Below are 19,114 nucleotides of genomic sequence, written 5' to 3' on the forward strand. Positions count from 1 at the left end.
CCGCAACTTGCCCATGCACTCACAATGCCTGCCAAAAGCCAGTAAGTCTCGCCTCCCACCCAAGCCATGCTGGGAGTTGTAGGCGTAAGCCTTGGTTTTTATTAAATTCTTTAAAATTACACAAAACTCCAAATTCTGTGTGTTTAGATTTTTCTGATAGATTGTACAACCAGACCTATCAGCATGACAAATTTCAAGTTTCTAACTCATCTGGAAGTGGGTAAACATTTCTGGACATACATCACACAAACATACTTTCAGCTTTATAGGTAGAGATGAGTGAATGAATCTGGCTCTACTCCGGTTGTAATAGCTCTGGCTTTGATACAGTGAAGCACTGACGCAAACTTACCAAAGAACAGCTCTCAGAGTTGAACAGATTATACTCGCCCTGTCGTACTGAAGCGATGGCCACTGGCACCCCAATGCATAGTGGAGCAAAGGAGTGTGATGGGAAATAAACAGCATGTGATAGCCAAAAACGCAGAAAGGAGTGTGTCCCCGGTGCTGGTGAAGCAACTCTATTGTTTCAGAGAATTAATCTCTCCTTCCTCAGGAGAACTAATCTTTAGCAATGAGACGTTTTCTTTTAACTCGCATGTACAAATAGACCTTCCAGCTTTTTCAAATGGACTACTGCTTGGAAAAATGGGAAGATGTGCATGCTAGTGAAAAGAAGGACATATCATTGCTCATGAGGAAGGAGAGATTAATTCTCTGAAACACGTTGCTATAAATAACAATAAAGAGAATTGCTTCATTATCACTAGAAATGTCCCTTTTTTCTTCTTGACCCCTAGACATAGTCCCTATAGCCCCTAAGGAAGGCTCTGTCCACTCCATTCCCCTGGGGTGGGAGTGGGAGGGCTGCTGCACAACAGGGAGAGGGGAAAGTCTCTCTCCTGGCTTCAAACTCTATTGATTGCAAAACTATATGCTGGTTGGGAAAGTCTGCCACCTAGTGATTGAAGATGGCACTGCAGGTGTCAAACCCAAGGACAAATTTAAGTGAATAAAAATTTATGTGTTTTGAAAAAAAAAAGCCTGAGGTGCATGTGCCTAGAGTCCCTTTAGTATGTGTGGAAGTATTTTGGTAGGCCAAGTTTCTGAAGATTTTCTGTAAAATAAAAAAATGATCTGATACCATTGACTGATGTGACTAATAAAATAATTCCTGTTGCCATAGTTCTTTAACTTCCATAGCCAGTAGTGTATATTTTTCTCCCTTTTCCTCTTCCTTTCCTACAACATTTCTGTCATTAGGTATTGCTACGTCAGTGAGGGAGGTATGTTTTTCTTTTTTGTTTATGACTATTACGTCTTGTCGATTGCAATGTATTGTCTTGCCCATATGAATTGATCTGTCCCATTATATTTTATGATCTGCATTTTATTTTTTATTTATTTATTTATTTATATATTACATTTATATATACTGCCCCAAGCCGAAGCTCTCTGGGCAGTTTACAAAAGTTAAAAACAGTGAACATTAAAAACAAATATACAAAAATTTAAAAGCACAAAAAACAACAATATCATTTAAAACAGCTATTCTGGGGTCAGTTAAAAAAAAAACTCAGCATATGTTGTTAACTGCCTGGGAGAAGAGAAAGGTTTTCCATGATTGTTTCAGATGAGTATGTATAGTATGGTATAGGTTGTTCGATGATGTAGAATTTGATGGCCAGTTGTTGGTGAATTATTTTTGCAGCTGTATTGTGTGTGTCTGGATAGTACATTCCTGCCAGAATTTTACATCCTCCTCTTACATGTTTTATTGTTTCTTGGGATTGGCGACATTTCCTACATCAGTCTGTTGTTACACTCTTTTATGATTTATTTCTGGTAGTTCTTGGTTGCTATAACTAGATCCTGTATGGCGATTAGGAATCCTTCTGTTTCAGCCCTTCCTAAGGCATTATTATTAGGGATGTGCTCCGCTCCGATTAGGAGCGTAGAAGCAGTAGCGGATTGGCCTGCTCCGCCTTACCCAGAGGCGGAGTAGGAGCGGACCGCGGACCCCCTAGAAGCAAGGTGAAGAGAAGCGCCCATTTTTCGGAGCTCCGAGTTCAGGCGGAGCGCTCCGGTCGCCATCTTGAAAACATTTCGCCATAGGATTGCATTGCGGCAAATAATCGCGCATAACTACGTTGTTTTTGAAGCTATCATTCTGAAAATTCTTGTGCACAGAGAGTCGTGGATGGGGGTCATTTTGAGACCACTCTCACCTCTCTGCGTTGTCTGGGTCGCGTGCTATATTTTTGTGAAAATCGGGTCAACCGCGCGGCTCAAACGGCGTTTGGCTTTTCACCCATAGGATTGCATTGAGGGAAAGAATCGGGGATAACTGGGGGGGGGGTTAAGCTATCATTCTGAAAATTCTTGTGCACAGAGAGTCGTGGATGGGGGTCATTTTGAGACCACTCTCAACTTTCTGCATCGTACGGGTCGCGGGCTATATTTTTGTGAAAATCGGGTCAACCGCGCGGCTCAAACTGCGTTTTCGGCTTTTCGCCCATAGGATTGCATTGAGGGAAAGAATCGGGGATAACTGGGGGGGGGGTTAAGCTATCATTCTGAAAATTCTTGTGCACAGAGAGTCGTGGATGGGGGTCATTTTGAGACCACTCTCAACTTTCTGCATCGTACGGGTCGCGGGCTAAACGTTTTTAAAAAATCGGCGGGAAAAATACCTTTTTCAAAGGGCTGAGGGGCAGAGTCAGCTCCCGGTCATGATGATCCCAAAGTTGGAGGAGGGCATAGGCAAAACAGGTAACTTGGGATTCTGGGAAACTTCTCTTTCTTCATCTGAACGGGCTTTTCCCCGTGTTTTTTAACACAGTAGCCCCACCAAATGCACAAACACAACCTGAAATCATATACTAAGCCAAGAATAAGAGATAGAAACACAGCACTGCTCCCCACCCTAACCTTGGTGAACAACTGAATCGATGTGGTGCAAGGGGATGAGCTCCCCTAGGGCATCTCATCGTGGACGTGCCCCCACTCTCTCCTGCACTGGAAGGCCATTAGAGCCTTCCAAAGAGAGTAAAACGGTGGAGCAATGCCTATCATGAGTTGAAGTGAATGGTCACTTTTCAGTGGTGGAGCAATGCCTGTTATGAGTCGAAGTGAGCGTTTTACTTCTTCTCAGAGCTGTTGGTGGCTGTCAGTGTCTTGAACTGGCAGCTACTTCCCCCTCCCCCGGGCACGTCCCCCTATTGCTGGTAAAAGACAGATATAGCCTTTTTTTAAAAATTCTTCTTGCTGTTTATTGAGCAACACTGCTGCTTTTAATTCCACCCCTCCTTTGTTTATTGATTGATTTATTCCATTTTATATGCATTACTGGCTTATCCTTGGCTCACTTCTTTATGCCCCCAGAAATGCCAGCTGCATGCCTGCCTGCCTTCCCTCCGTCCTCCCCTGCCCACCTCGCAGGGATGTTGTGTGTGGGGTGCCCGATTTTCAAAAATTCGCCAAAAATCAGGGGATGATGGGATTGCTTTGAAACTTGGCGTGCGTGTGTATATCCCCATGAGGTGTCATGGTGCCAAACATGAGGTTTCTAACTTGAACAGAAAAAAAGTTGTATAATTTTTTAGCTTTCAATGCAAGCCTATGGGGGGGGGGAAACGGAGCTCCGGATCCGGATCCGGAGCTCCGGGCGGAGCGGAGCGGAAGTGGGCGGAGCGGGGGCGGGGCGGAGCGGCCCGATCCAGAAAATGGCGGATCTGCAAGTGAAGCGGAGCGGGGGGTCCGTGCACACCCCTAATTATTATTATTATTATTATTATTATTATTATTATTATTATTATTATTATTATTATTTTGTGAGTCACTTCTGAGGGCAGTGTATTTTTCCTGGAACAATAATAATAATAATAATAATAATAATAATAATAATAATAATAATAATAATAGATGATGATGATGATGATGATGATAGTGGATACCAGCTTCACTGTTTCCTTGGTCACTGCAAATAAACCATGCTATTGTTAAACTAGAGGGGTTTCACATTTATTGAATGATAAGAGTTGGAAGGCATCTCAAAGGTCATCTAAAGTCCACCCCCTGCCAATGCAGGAAATCCACTGCTCTAGCAACTCTGGAAGGTAGCCAATCAATCTCTGCTTAAAATCATTTTCTAATTCAATCGGTTTCACTATTTAACAACTCCTACTGTCAGAATGCTCTTTCTGATGTTTAGTCAAGATCTGCTGTCATTTGAATCCATCGGTTTGCCTTATTCAACAGAAAACAAAACAAGTTTGCTCTTTAATCTATATGGCAGCCCTTCAAATATTTGAAAATGCTTATCACTCTTATTTGTTGCTTCTCCAGACTTAACATACCCAACTTCTTCAACTTTTCCTCATTAAAATCTATCATACTTCTGTGGTCAAGCTGACTTGAAGATCCTATTTTTTACTGGGCAGAATACTCTCCTTCTATCATAAAACCATCATGCTGGGATTCTACCCCACTAGGCAACTGGGAAGAATTCAGAAAGGAACTACATGGTAATATGGCATAAAGTAAGCACCTGAAGAGATAAAAGATAAAAGTGTCAATTGTACAGAACTAATCAAAAAGAAAACCTAATAATATGATGGAAGACCTGAACTTCTTTATACAAAGTCAGACCCTTTCTACACTCTGATGGCAGTGGTAACAGAAGCCATTCCCATCATCTTCTATCTGACCCTTTAACCAGAGATACTTGTGCTTGAACCTAGGAACATCAGCATGAAAAGCAAATGTTCCACCACAGAGCTATTGCCCAGGTTTATTATTATTAACGAAACACCCACCCCAATAAAATCAACTGCTATAGTTGTTAAAGTTAGTTGTGATACAATTTGTAAGAGGTCAGAATGTTTAGGCAAAATATTATCTTGAGATTCTCCAAAAATGGTACAATAAGTAACAGAGGTTCTTGTACGATTATAATGGTGGGATATAGCAGATTTTCTAAAAGGTATGTCATAAAATTAAATAGACAAGGAAGCCTCTGTGCCACTATTTGAAATGACTAAAGTTTAGAATAATTTACTGGGTGCTAAGGAAAGGGTGAGACAGCCTTCTGAATAAAGCCAAGAGGAAACAGCTTTCAAAGAGGAAGGCATGCTCTATAATCAGTCTAAATGCGGGTTGACTCAGTAAGGAGACCATTTTTTTAATGTTGCTGAAAAAAAAAGACTGCAGTTTAAATGGAAAACTACTGAATGTCTAACTTGGGGACTGCACACTAGACCTAAGGAAAATAAACAGTGAACGTTTTCTTTATAGTATAATGATATGAATTTACTTAAACAATTGGAAGGGAAAGAGGATAATGTTTCAGTTAAAACTTTCTTTAGATAAATCATCTGTGAATGAATTTATCACACCATCTGTAGGAAATAAATCATACACTCCTGAAGGCCACATAGGAAACTACAGTCATAACCTGGGAGGTTTTTTTCACAAAGATATTTTCTGTTCTTTTATCCTTGCTATGCAATTTAAATCATTGCATTTGCAGAAAAATTCTGTTTGAACTTGCAAATAAAAACATGGATTAACTTCTGCTTTCAATGACGAAATTCCTTCTCAAAAAATAAGCAAGTTTTCAAACCCCAATTTTAATCAGATTCAACAATACAAAATTTGTTCGCATTTTGAATTTTCTCCACTATTTCTTGAACACATTTCTCTACAACTATCACAGAAAAGATACAAGAATCTGCCAGAATTCCCTCTGGGACAAATTTGAACTATATTTGTTCACTAGAACCTGATTTTCAGTTCTAATGCTTTTCTTTACATATATACAATTAGATGTTTTAAGAACAACTGATATTGTGAAAATTAATGACAGCAAAGAGCATCTAACTCAGCCTGGCTGCTTCATCGTCGTTTGAAACTTAATATGGCAAAAACTGAACTGCTTGTTTTTCCTCCTAAACCTTCTCCTCACCTCTCATTCTCTCTTACTGTCAATGATGTCACGCTTACTCCGGTCAAGGAAGCTCGTAGTCTTGGCTTTATATTTGATTCCTCGCTCTCCTTTATTCCTCATATCGAGGCAGTAGCTAAATCCTGTCGTTTCTTCCTGTATAATATTGCCAGGATTCGACCATTTTTGTCTGTCTCTTCTGCCAAGACTCTCGTTCACGCACTGGTTATCTCTCGGTTGGACTACTGCAACCTTCTTCTCTCTGGCCTTCCCTCGTCTCACATCAGTCCGCTGGTCTCTGTCCACCACTCTGCCGCTAAGATCATCATCTTGGCCCGCCGCTCTGACCATGTCACTCCACTTCTGAAATCTCTTCATTGGCTTCCAATTCACTCCAGAATCCAATATAAACTTCTCCTGCTGACCTTCAAAGCTTTTCACGGTCTAGCTCCTGTCTATCTCTCCTCTCTCATCTCACACTATTGCCCCGCTCATGCTCTCCGCTCCTCTGATGCCATGCTTCTCACCTGCCCAAGGACCTCCACTTCCCTTACTCAGCTTCATCCTTTTTCTTCTGCTGCCCCTTACGCCTGGAACGCTCTTCCAGAACGCTTGAGAACTACCAACTCAATCACAGCTTTTAAAACTCAGCTAAAAACTTTTTTTTTCCCTATAGCTTTTAAATGTTGAGTTTGTTCTGACTCTATACTGTTAGCCTCACCCTACCCGGTGCCTGTTTACACTTCCCTGTGCCTGTTTGCATTCTCTTCCCCTCCTTATTGTTTTACTATGATTTTATTAGATTGTAAGCCTATGCAGCAGGGTCTTGCTATTTACTGTGTAATCTGTACAGCACCATGTACATTGATGGTGCTATATAAATAAATAATAATAATAATAATAATAATAATAATAATAACTGAGAAGAAAATACAACTGATAGATTTATTTTGTTGCATTTAAATGAGAAAAATAAATCACTTTCACACATATAGAGATAAGCATGCAAGAATAAATGTACTTGGACAAAAAAATCCAATCATTACATACTTCTGACTAACAGACTAATATTTACCTGTTGATATCTAAAAATCTATGCAGCCAAAATTGGGTACGGAGAAACAAGAAGGATGTAATACCGTGCTTACCTCTACATACAGCAATGTAAGTGATCAATAGATGGTGAAGTTGCAAAGAAAAAGCAGATGGGAAAAATCAGACTACAATATTTCCCTCCATTCTCACTTCCAAAAACTTGGCTTTGTGTTGTCATCTACAATCAAAATGAGAAAGCTCTTGCCTTTCCAAGTTCTTTCTTACTTTTCCTTGATCTTGTCACCTCTATGAAAAATATTTCTGCTCCGATCAATTAGTGGTAAAACAGTTTTGTCATGACAAACCTACCTTTTTTTGAAGAACATTAATTTTCCTTTCTTTGACTTCTAACATGTCTTTCATATCTCGAATTTCTCCAGCCAGAGTTCCCTTTTCTTCTGTGAGGTCTTGCAGTTGTTTGGTTTTTTTATTAAGAAAACTTTCTTTTTCTTCTAAACGTAATCTCAAGGCATCAACCTATATAAAGGAATATGAATATGTAGAAGTCTTAATGAATGATTAAGGTTGTTGAACACATTTTCCATATTAATCCTGTAGTTCTCTGGGTGTTTTACTTTATAAAATCATATTTAAAAATCAAATCTTAACCTTAGATTTTCAAGCTAGAGAATAGATCAACAAAATAATTTCCCCGTAACCTGGAGAACCACCATCTTACAAACATCAGAAAAGCCATATTTGCGATCCATTCGGTAAGAAACTGTAAAAGCGATCCATTATTGATTCACTCTGATTCCTGGGGAAGCCATAGTTTATATATGTACTCACTGTTCCATTCCCAAAAAGTCAATTGTCAGTTGAGGTGGGAAGTAACTATTTATGCACTTTCACTATGACCATCAAGCAGCTAATGGGTCTATTTTGTTTTTAAATATCACTGAGTGTGATATGCACATAAAGGTTATAACGATGGCAGGTTTGTAGTACTAAAAGAAAATTGGAAGGCTAGAGCCTTGTTCTTTGACCATGTGGTGGTGGTTTCACACTAAAAATTATGCAGCCTATCTCTGGACAGTTCTGAACATTGCTCTGCATTTGTCCCATATGTGTGTTCTGTACCAAGATCATGAAGAAGAACTTACTATTTCTTTAACAAAGCAATCCCACTAGTACATGGGGAGGAGACACCCAAAGGCACAAGAACTGCCTTATACAAAGCCCTGCCAGTCTTTCACCAGCAGAACAAAAAGAAGGGAGGAGAGACGTCTTTTTTTGTTCTTCTCTTTTCAGCCCCCTCCCTGTTAATTATTTCCACCCCATTGGTTGCAATGGGAGGGAAATTATGTACGCCAGCTCCACAGCTGGTGTACATTTTCCCCAATTCAGGGGACCTATCTGGGGACTGCAATGACATGCATGACAGCTACCTGATCCACCTTCTTTTTGGTTCTATGGATGGTGGAATTCCAGTGTCAGAGAGGCATGGAGGTGTCTATAGGGGATGGGAGAGGACACCTGTGATAGAATTTCCCCTTCCAGGGGTGGGCCTCTTTCACCTTGGGAAGCCCTATATGGGCTGAAAGGCAACTCATAAAATTGATGATGATGATGATGATGATGAGATTCAAGGTATTCTATGGTCCCTGGGATGACATCTTAGGAAGCATAGGATTTGTTACGTGATGTGCTCTTGTTAGACCCATGTACAAACTTGCACATGTTCTAATGAGACCTACACAACATTGGCAATAAAGCATCTGCGGCTAAGTAAGGCAATTCTTACCCAAAGAAATCCACACCATTGAAGAGGATAACACCACAATGGCACATTTACGAGGTTTAAACAGATACAAATACACTAGCTACTTTTGGGGAACTTAGCTGAGCAAGTGGAGGCTTAGAAGTAGTTTCCTACACACACACACACACACACACACACACACACACGGAAGGATGGGGTAGAAGCTACAATTTGTATGAAGACCCTCCAAAGGCAATATACCTTAAGCCCTTTCCTGCAGACAGGAACTGGTGAATATTGCAACTCCTGGTCTCAGGTGAAGAGGAAAGAATGCAGGGAGCCTTCGATAGGGGAGGCAAAGCACTCACCAATGGCAGCTTGCTCTGGCAAGCAGGAGTCTTAGTGAATTCAGCAGTATGGCCCTGTGCTTCTGATTAGAGAGGGACTGACTCTCAAAACCTGGGTTTTTCCTGAGCGTAGTGTTCAGGTAGAAAAGCAGTGACATCACTGCTCACAAGCACTGGAAGTGATGCTACTTGTTGTAGGAGAAAGACATAACAAAAAAAATTGTATTTGGAGATGATGGCTGTACTTGTCAGAAACATCCCTTCAACAAAAGATGGCCCTAATAATAACATTTATATACCACCCCATTGCTGAAGCTCTCTGGGCGGTTTACAACCGTTAAAAACAGTAAACATTAAAAACAAAAATAAAATTTTAAAATCATCAAAAGCCTACAAACAACAATATCCATTTAAAACAAACTATTCTGGGGTCAGTTAAAAGCTCAGCATATGTTGTTAACTGCCTGGGAGAAGAGAAAAATCTTGACCTGGTGCCGGAAAGATGTGTTGGTGCCAGGCAAGCTCGTCAGGGAGATCATTCCATAATTGGGGGGGGGGGCACCACTGAAAAGGCCCTCTCCCTTGTTGCCATCCTCCGAGCTTCCCTCAGAGTAGGCACTCGGTGGAGGAACTTAGATGTTGAGCGTAGTGTTCAGGTAGGTTCATGTTGGGAGAGGCATTCCGTCAGGTATTGTGGTCCCAAGACGTGTAAGGCTTTATATGTTAAAAACTGCACCTTGAATTGGGCTCGGAAACGTATAGGCAGCCAATGCAAGCGGGCCAGAATCGGTGTTATATGTTTGAACCTTCTGGTTCTGGTTACTGATCTGGCCCCTGCATTTTGCAAAAGCTGCAGCTTCCAAACCCTACACACCAATGACTGTCTTAAAGACAGGTCTCCATGCTAGAGTTCAACAATAGGAACACATTAGCATGTGCATGACCAGGTATATTACCAGATATTACTCTTGCCATCCAACATTCATATTCTGCTCAATTCCCCCCCCCACACACACACACACCTTTCCCATCTCTGCTGGAGATAAAGGGATGAAGACGCCTTGGCTTTTTCACTGCCTCAAAATGGAGTCAGTACTGCTCACTCACAAGAGAGGTACTTTGTAACAGATTACAGTCTAATTCAGAGCTTTCCAAACTGTGTGTCCTGACACACCAATAATAAATCCACCAATAATAAAAAAAATTCTTAAATTCTTAAATCCACCAATAATAAAAAAGTAAAATTTCCAACTGCTTTTTATTTGTTTATTATATTTTTGAGTTATCTCTCTGTTGTATAATATGAAGATAATAATGATAGCAATTTGAAATTGCTATAATGCCATACTTTTCTAACTACAAAAAAACCCAATTGCAATGCAATAACAGCCCTTCACTCAATTTGGCATTGAGTTTAAGTACATGTTTTAATGGTTTCTTCACCAAAACCCACTTTCTAAAACATAGAACAGCACAGGGAAGAGGAGACAGGTGAATGCATTTATATTAATTATCTTTTCCTGGTTTGGAAACAGCATGTTTTAAACGGGAAAAGTCTGTGAGGGAATCTGATTTATTCCATTTTCTATTCTGAGTTTTGCAATGCTAAACTTGTTCTGAACAAAAAGCTTTGCAAATCTATTTTTGCAAGTCAATTTGGGACCAATTTGGATGATCTATTAGATCTCAGGATGCATGTTTCTTCCTGTTCTTGAAACGGCTCAGTTCATTTTCATACACTGGAGAAAAGATACACACTGAGTTTAAATGGAATTTAGATGTTTTCCTTTTATTAAAGATTCTGGATAAGGACATCACCATCATCATCACTACCACCACTGTTTTTGTTGGAACATGCAGGCACTAATATGGAACAATGGCTTTAGAAAGAAGATGCATGTCACCTATGAATACAAAGCCACATATTTTAATAGCCCTTCTACAGAAGAAAAACAACCTATTCCTAAACTTCAAAGGCTTCAAAACTGATGAAGTTGAATCACTTGAGTAAGGAAAGCGTAGATAAAGGCTTATTCCATGTATGGAAATGAACTGAACAATTTCTGGAAGAAATATGCTGATTAGGAAGGCTGCCAACTTTCTTTCTAGAAAGGCTGCTCTGCATTTTAGAGCTCCACAAAAGGCAGTAATGTGACGCTTTCCCCATTCACATGGCCATAAGCAAATTATCTCTCTCCTCTGTAATATAAATCTAGAAGAAACTCCCTACAGAGCTTTGTAAATAGGGGTTAACCCAGAGATTTTTTATTTTATTTTAAAAAATCCGTGATTCAGAACATTTCATAGTGGTTTACAATATAAATCAATAAAAACAACATCAAGTAAAATGAAGAAATAAAACAATCTTAATAAACAGCAGAATCCTCACCACATCAAAAGAGAAAGCAATATCAAAAATTAAAGCCCTTCTGAAAAAGAACAATCTTTCACTCTCTCCAAAAAAATAACAGGGAGGAGCCTGAGTGAACCTCATTCTAGAGCATTGGGGCTGCCACAGAGAAGGCCCTGCCCCTTATAGAAACTAATCTACCCTGTATATGAGATGGAACTTGGAGCAGGACATCCACAGAATATTTAACCTTCAAAATTCTTTCCAACAATCTTTTAAACTATCTTCTGATGAAGTCTGCATTAAAACTGTTCTTACAATCTTCAAGGCTGTTTAAGGGTTTTATTTATTTATTTATTTATTTGAGTAAATTTATTTATTTATTTTATTTTATTTAAATCCCATGTCGCCACAGGCGCTAGTAGTCTGAAAATAATCGGATGAAAATATGTTTGGCTGTTTCCCTTTCAAGTGGAAAAACTTTACATGGGATCCACTGATGTAATGTTCTTTTAGAAAAGATCATTTAGCATTTCTTTAAGTTTCAGGTTGAAAACACATGATGTCACATCAGGTGCTGTTCGGCTCGGAGCAAATAAGCCAGCACTGGGCTGTAGAGCAATAGGCCTGGAGCAAATAAACATCATGTTTTGCTATAAAAGATTGAGAGTTGACGTTTTTGAAATTTAAAAAAATTCTGTATATTTACACTGCTCAAGCTTCAGTTTAAAAAAGAATGAGTAAAATTAATCTGGCAGATCTCTAGTAATAAGCGTTACACTAACATATTCTTATATAGCATTCTTTTTCATTTCCAAGGATATCAACATCTTCCTAATTTCTCTCATGTGGACAGTAGGAAGGAAGGGTTCAACTGTGTTTATTGCCTCTCTGCACAATACCAAATATGGCGTAAGCTGGAGCTGAAGTTTATTTCCTAGCTTAGATTCCTCCAGCTTTGATCCAACAGTTACTTACTTTATTTTCCCATCTGAAAGCAGTCCTAGCTCTGTTGCACAGTTGCCTTCTTAAACAATACAAAGTGAGAGTAGTCCTGGTCACAAAAATATGGTGCAATGAGTAGGGTAGTACCATTAGGGAACAACTAGTACACATGCATGTTCTTGTATGTGGTCTTGTGAACGCAGACATATTTTTCCATGCACAAATGAGATGTGGAATGCTGGTTATTCTCCCTGCCTCTAATTTCTCTTGCAGCTTTATGCAGTCAATCCAGGAAGCATGGAGGGCGTGAAAGAATGTTTTTTCCAGCAATTGAAACTGCATTTGCCTGTACTGTATCCAGCCACTTCCAATATGGGTATCAGCTATGCATTAAACAAGCATTATGTCATTTCTTAATTCATCTCTGACCATGCAGATGTGTCAGCTGAAAAGCAGCTCTGAGAGTGACATTCTTTGCTTTGCTAAAGCTAGGTATACTCGTACGGTTACTATAAAAATTGCACTTCCTCCCATAAGACTCACAAGAATCAGCTCAGGAGGATACGAAAAGCACCAGGCACACCTGACACCAAATAGAAGTTAAGGAGAAGGAGAAGGAGGAGGAAGAGGAGTATGAAAAAGCTGTTTGCCACTTTGGCTTCTCCTTTTAAAGTCCCTGCCTTTTAAAGTATGAGTCAAGACTAGGGAGGCCTGAGGAATTAGATCTTTGCACATTTCGATACAAACTGACCCAATTGGCACCTCCCAGGCTAACATGTCGATTGGAACTTCAGTTATCCACTATCTTTCACACCTCTGAAATTTCCTACAATTCTCAGCTCAAAAACCCATATTAAACATGTTTAAAATGTGTATTTTGAGACAAAAAAGATTTAGAAATGTATATTTTGAAATAAAAATACGTACTTAAATATTTAATTTTGTGTGAGTGGGTGTTTAAATCAAACATTAATACAGAAAGAGGGACAGATATATGGGTCAATTCATGTCAAAGTGATATGGACAAGAAACAAAGAAATTTAGTCGACAAAACTGTGATGTCACAGAATTGGGGAGCTTGTCAGCCAAACTGTGGCTTCCCAGCCTCCCAGATCTCATCCCAGAAAGAGCACAGAGAGGCAAAGATCACCTCATTCTGTTCTTCCAGGCGCCTGCCAGCAGAGCATTGGATATCTGGAAATCACAGGGCTGCTCTGGAAGAGTTCAAAAGTTTTCTAATGATTTCTACCTGTTCACTTCGGGAGCAGGGTGTGTGCTATCCCAAATCTTGTCAATCTACGAAAGTATCCTTATTTTTATTGTTTTTTATAATAATAAGGCAACAAAATCATATATATTGGCTGACACTGAAAGCATTTTGAAAAGAACCATAATAATGTGATTTTCTGGCACACATATTGCCTAACCAACCATTCATTTGAGAAAATGAATGTGCTAACCCTGTCATCTTGTGCAGTACTCTGAAGCATTTTTATAACACTTTAGTCAGAGGATACGTTTGAAAAAGAAACCATTTCTGAAAATGTTAAAGAAATGGCAAAACATCAAGCAAAACCGTTGGGAAATAGACAGGGCTATTTCTAATATGAGGTTGAGCAGTTTTAAACATTCTCGGTTGCTTTTTGTTGTTAGGGAACCCAAATGGCTTTAGCCTCAACTGTCTTGTTCAGCCTCAACACTTACCCTGCATCTCTCTGAATTTTTGATTAAGCTATTCAATAAGGGCTCTGCTATTTTGGGCCGTGTTAACTAAGCTCAGTGTTCATAGTAAGGCTCTATCATCTACATCCAGCACTGCTGGCTTGGTCTGTCCAAAATAATGCTATTCTGACACCATATTAGCTATGCCATTTTTGATGGCATGTTTTGATCCTAATGAACTAGAAACTGTAAGGTTGGGTTGTTGTTTTTTACTTTAAATGCATGTTTACTATAGAAGTCTTTATTGATAGCATTGGATTTGGCATTTCTGTTGTTGATGGCTGCAGATGCTGGGAGTTGTTTCTAAACCCGCATAGGATTGCACCCTAAACTGAACGGCAAGATAAAAAAAAAATTACCTTGAGTAGGAGGCAATGGATTGCTATATCTGAAGAATAACTCAGAGCAACACTCAATCTGAAATACAGCACTAGATATCGAAGCTTTCAGAGTTTTTGCATACTCATTGATACTATTAAACTAAGGAATCCAGATTCGAAGAACTGCATGAAGAACACACCAAGCAGGATATGACACTTTGAAAACGGTTTGAAAACTGTATATGGAGTGTCTCCTGGGCTCCAACAGTTGTCACTACTGTTATAAACCGTTTTAAAGCAGTAGGGTAGATCCTGCCACGTACAACTTTTCCCCTGCCAGTCATCCCTCCCCTGCATCTCATGTTCTCTCTAAAACCACTGCTGATAGTCAAAGTACTCTTCAGGACAGGATTCAATACTATGTGAAAGGATGAAGCCTGAAGTAAAGATCACCAACCCCCTCTATGCATGCATGGAAGCACTTTGCATTCATGCATTGGTTCTTTGGATCCTGCCTGAGGTGTGAATTGTGGAATTTGGTGAGATAAGAGTGAAGGGAGGGGGAAGTGATATAAAGACTCATATAGTGGACTTAAACTTGGGGAGGGGGGAAATATTTTTTTTTAAAAAAACAGGTCAATAAATAATGGAGGAATTCAATAAATCCTCTGCATGGTTTTATGTCTAGCCATTTTCACAACCACAAAATGAAATCAACTGTGTTACATGTGAGTAAGTACTTACCAATGTTGAATGTGTTTTACATCCTTGAAGCTGATAATCCCTTCACAGGCCTTATCTAATAGACACCTTTCTCCACACATGAAAATGTTGGAGAAAACAGAGCCTATACCTATCTGACAAATACCTATTCTACCTGCTTCATCTCATTACCTGTACCATTCATCCACTGAGTTAGTGAGATACGGGGTACGAACCAATGATGTCACAGCATTATCATTAATGATGTTGCACTAGCATAAATCAATGCTAGTGCAATGTCATTGGGTTTGCTAAGGCAAAGGGGAAAAGCAGTAAATGAATGCCAAAATTTAGGCCGTAGCTAGACCTAACGTTTATCCCAGGATTGTCCTGGGGTGAAACCTGTTCATCTAAGTGCCACACAGGGCATCCAGCGCTCAGGCAGGGATGAACCCGGGATGATCCTGGGATAAACCTTAGGTCTAGCTATGGCCTCAGTGTCAATCGCCATTTCCCCCTTTGCAATCACAAATGCCATTGCACTAGCATTAATCTATGCTATTGCAACATCATTGGCGCTAGTGCTGCTAGACCATAGATCCTACCCATCGCATTCAGATATGCTACACTTTCAGCACTTTTCCTCCCAATTTGAAATATACATGAAACCTTACACCATCTGCAGTAAATTATTCAGGTCATACCTGAATCAGTAATAATGCCAACTGTGTAAAATCCAGCGTATTCAGATTTATATTTTGGCTATTTGTAGTGATAAGACTAGAACACTTTAAGCAACAAGCCCATAGTAAAAATTTGGTGTTCAAAACACTTTCAGCCAAAAGAAGAAAAGTAACCTGGGAACAGTAACATGTGTTAATACTTGAACATTTTTCTTAATAAAACTTCCAACACCAGATTTACCTCACTGAACTTACCTCACTGTTTTTTTATGTTTGCTATAAATCTATAGCTGTCATAATATTTTTTTGAATTACAGCAAAGGGAAGTGGGTCATTCATGAGTCAATGTTATTTTACAATGTAATGATAGTTGTAAATTCACAATACTCAAAACCAATTTTAATAACTATCAATCCTGGAAAGGCTCTCATATTTTGAATATTCTGTCTCTAGTATTTTTGAAATTGGTTTGAGAAAAGCAGATACAAATTAAGATGAAATTCACTACAGTCCTCTGCCTACAGCTAAGTTGATACATTAAACTCCTATGAGCACACGGAATCAAATCCCACAGCTTGCACAGGATCAAGGTTGTGAAAGTCTGTTCCAACTGATATCCACTAGGAAGGCCCCATCATTACAGGCCTTCAAGAAGACCAAGAAGGCCTACCTGGTTAGCTTGGTTTATAATTGACTTAGGACTTCATTGGACATTGCTGTCTACCTGGTGCTATTCAGTTTTAATTATTCATTTTGATTTTACAATTGTTTTCATCGTTGTTTATCATTTTATTGTGTTTTATGTTTTTAAATTTTATGGTATGCCACCTTAGGACGGGTTATCATAAATTATGGTGTATGAACAAACAAACAAATAAACTTTAAATTAGCTACATTGGTTCCATTATTATTATTAGATTGTTTCATTGAATAAGCACAGCAAATAAGTCCTGTCACAGAAACAAAGACCTACTGTAATTTTAATTTGAGGGATATTAGTAATATTGCACTGCCAAGAAACTGCAGGAAGTTATTGCCTTTGCCCAAACTTAAATTGTGTCAACAGAACAAGGTCCCTGAGCAAATCACCTACACAGTGCAAGTCAGGCTGCAAATTTTAAAGTACTCATCTATTAGACGTGTATTATACACATTGGACCCAGCACTACTGCAGGTGCACCCCAAAAGGATATGGGAACCAATTTGGAGTCAAATTGGTTGAAGAGGGGGGATGAAGAGGGGGGAGGTGCTGTCAGAACACCAAGCTGGCAGGAATCATTTAGATAATATCCACGGGCCTGTGAAACCATAGTAATACTGGATCCTAACAAGGATGAGGAGCTGGGAGTAAGAGACTGGAGGATGAGGCATCACCTGAGAAGGAAGGAGCAATGGAAAGACCCACCTTGCGGTTAGACGCCTCAGTTGGGAAGGGAAGGCAGTGGAAGCCATGGAAAGTTACCTTGAAGCTCTCTTTTATAGTACTGTAACATCTGTAGCCTAAGGCAATATTGATCTGTCTTTAGCCTGTATAATAAAAGTGTATCTCATATGACTACGAAAGAACCAAGGAGCTAGGTACTTAACAGGTATTTTGGTTCTTACAAGACAAAGCAAAACATATGGGGGAGGGGGAGGGTTATTCTTGGACCTAGTATTGCTCCTGGAGGGACAGGTGGCTGCTGTGGCCTGGAGCACCTTGGCCTAGATGAGGCTGGTGCATCAGCTGTGCCCCTTTCAAAGGAGGAGAGGATCTAGTTATTGTGATCCATACCTTAATGGTCTCTTGTTTAAAGTACTGTAATGTTCTCTACATGAGGCTGCCCTTGAAGTGTATTTGGAAACTGTAGATAGTGCAAAATGTGGTGGCCAGACTGTTATCTGGTGTGTGAGTTAAAGATCACATAATGCACACACCATATACTGCTGAGTCTTGAACCAACTGCACTAGCTTCCAATTTGCTTGCCAGCCCAATTCAAGCTGCTGGTTTTGGCCTAAAAGCCTAAGCTGAGCTATAGAGCCTTAAATGAGTAATTGTACTTCCTCAAGAACTATGATTGGTCCCCATTATCTTGACTTTTAAAAAAGGTGTGAGGACACATAGTATTGTTTGAATATTTTTGTGTTTTACTGTTTTTAATATTCTTATATTTTTATTGTTTTGAGGTTTTATTGTTTTAAATTGCTGTACATCACTTTGGAGGCTTTTTAGCAAATAAGGTGGCATTTAAAGGTAAATTATTATTATTATTATTATTATTTATTTATTTATTTATTTATATAGCACCATCAATGTACATGGTGCTGTACAGAGTGAAACAGTAAATAGCAAGACCCTGCCGCATAGGCTTACATTCTAATAAAATCATAATAAAACAGTAAGGAGGGGAAGAGAATGCACCAAACAGGTGCATTCTCAACTAAACACAACTAACATGGTGGGCGATGGCCGAAAAGCAGCAGTTCCTGAAAGACCTGGATAACTCTCTTTCCTCCATTCCACCCCCCAAAAAACCCCACCCCTTTAAACTTCCCACGCAGAGAGATTAATCAACAAACACCATGGGGCCAGGCTTTCTGAAAGACCACCTCATCTCATAGGAACCTGCCTGTAATTTGAGATCTTCATTGCATGTTTCAACACCAAGGGAGGTTAGGTTGGAGAGTATAGACAGGACTTTTTCTGTAGTAGCACCTCAAGTATAAAACTCCCTCCCAAGAGATGTCATTCTGGCTTATCCCCATAGAGTTTTACTCAGGCAGTAAAATCTGTATTGTTTTGCCAGGACTTTGTCTTCTAAAATTATATTTGTCCTGTTTTTTAAATAATGCTCAGTTTTTTGTTTTTTAAGTTGGAAATAGTTTTGATGTTATTGTACATGGCTTTGAGGGTCCTGGGGTGTAGAAAAGATAATCTGTGTTTAATTCATTTATTTATTGGTATGATTCATAGCCCACCTTTCTATCAAGGAAAATGGCACTCAAGTCAGCTTACAATCACAAATAAAAATTGATTAATAAAAACAAATGCATTTAAAACACAGTTAAAAACACAACGACAGAATAAAAACTGCACCCATCCCTACAGATCAGCTTACATGCCCAAAGGCCTTCTTGAATAAAGCGGCCTTTGATTGCCAGCAGAAGGACACTATGAATTCTCCCCAGAAGCAAACTGGTAGTCAGTAAAGCTGCTTTCTGTAACTGGACCTGATCAACAGTTTGGCCACAGCGTTCTGGACCAGCTATAGTTTCCAAACAGTTTTCAAAAGCAGCCCCACATTAAGCATGTTACAGTAGTCC

The 19,114-nt window shown here is 39.5% G+C and overlaps 1 protein-coding gene across 3 annotated transcripts in view; it reads right to left on the reverse strand.

The window, feature by feature from the left end:
* The window catches only part of ERC2 (ELKS/RAB6-interacting/CAST family member 2), a 596,359-nt gene that overhangs the window by 352,150 nt on the left and 225,095 nt on the right, over nt 1–19,114 (reverse strand). For all 3 annotated transcript variants that reach the window (XM_063121300.1, XM_063121299.1, XM_063121298.1), the window contains one exon: nt 7,349–7,516. In XM_063121300.1, the coding sequence (XP_062977370.1) occupies nt 7,349–7,516 (168 nt within the window). The remainder of the gene's footprint in view (nt 1–7,348; nt 7,517–19,114) is intronic.

The sequence above is a fragment of the Elgaria multicarinata genome, chromosome 3 (genome assembly GCF_023053635.1).
Source record: "Elgaria multicarinata webbii isolate HBS135686 ecotype San Diego chromosome 3, rElgMul1.1.pri, whole genome shotgun sequence".
Taxonomy (NCBI): Eukaryota; Metazoa; Chordata; class Lepidosauria; order Squamata; family Anguidae; genus Elgaria; species Elgaria multicarinata.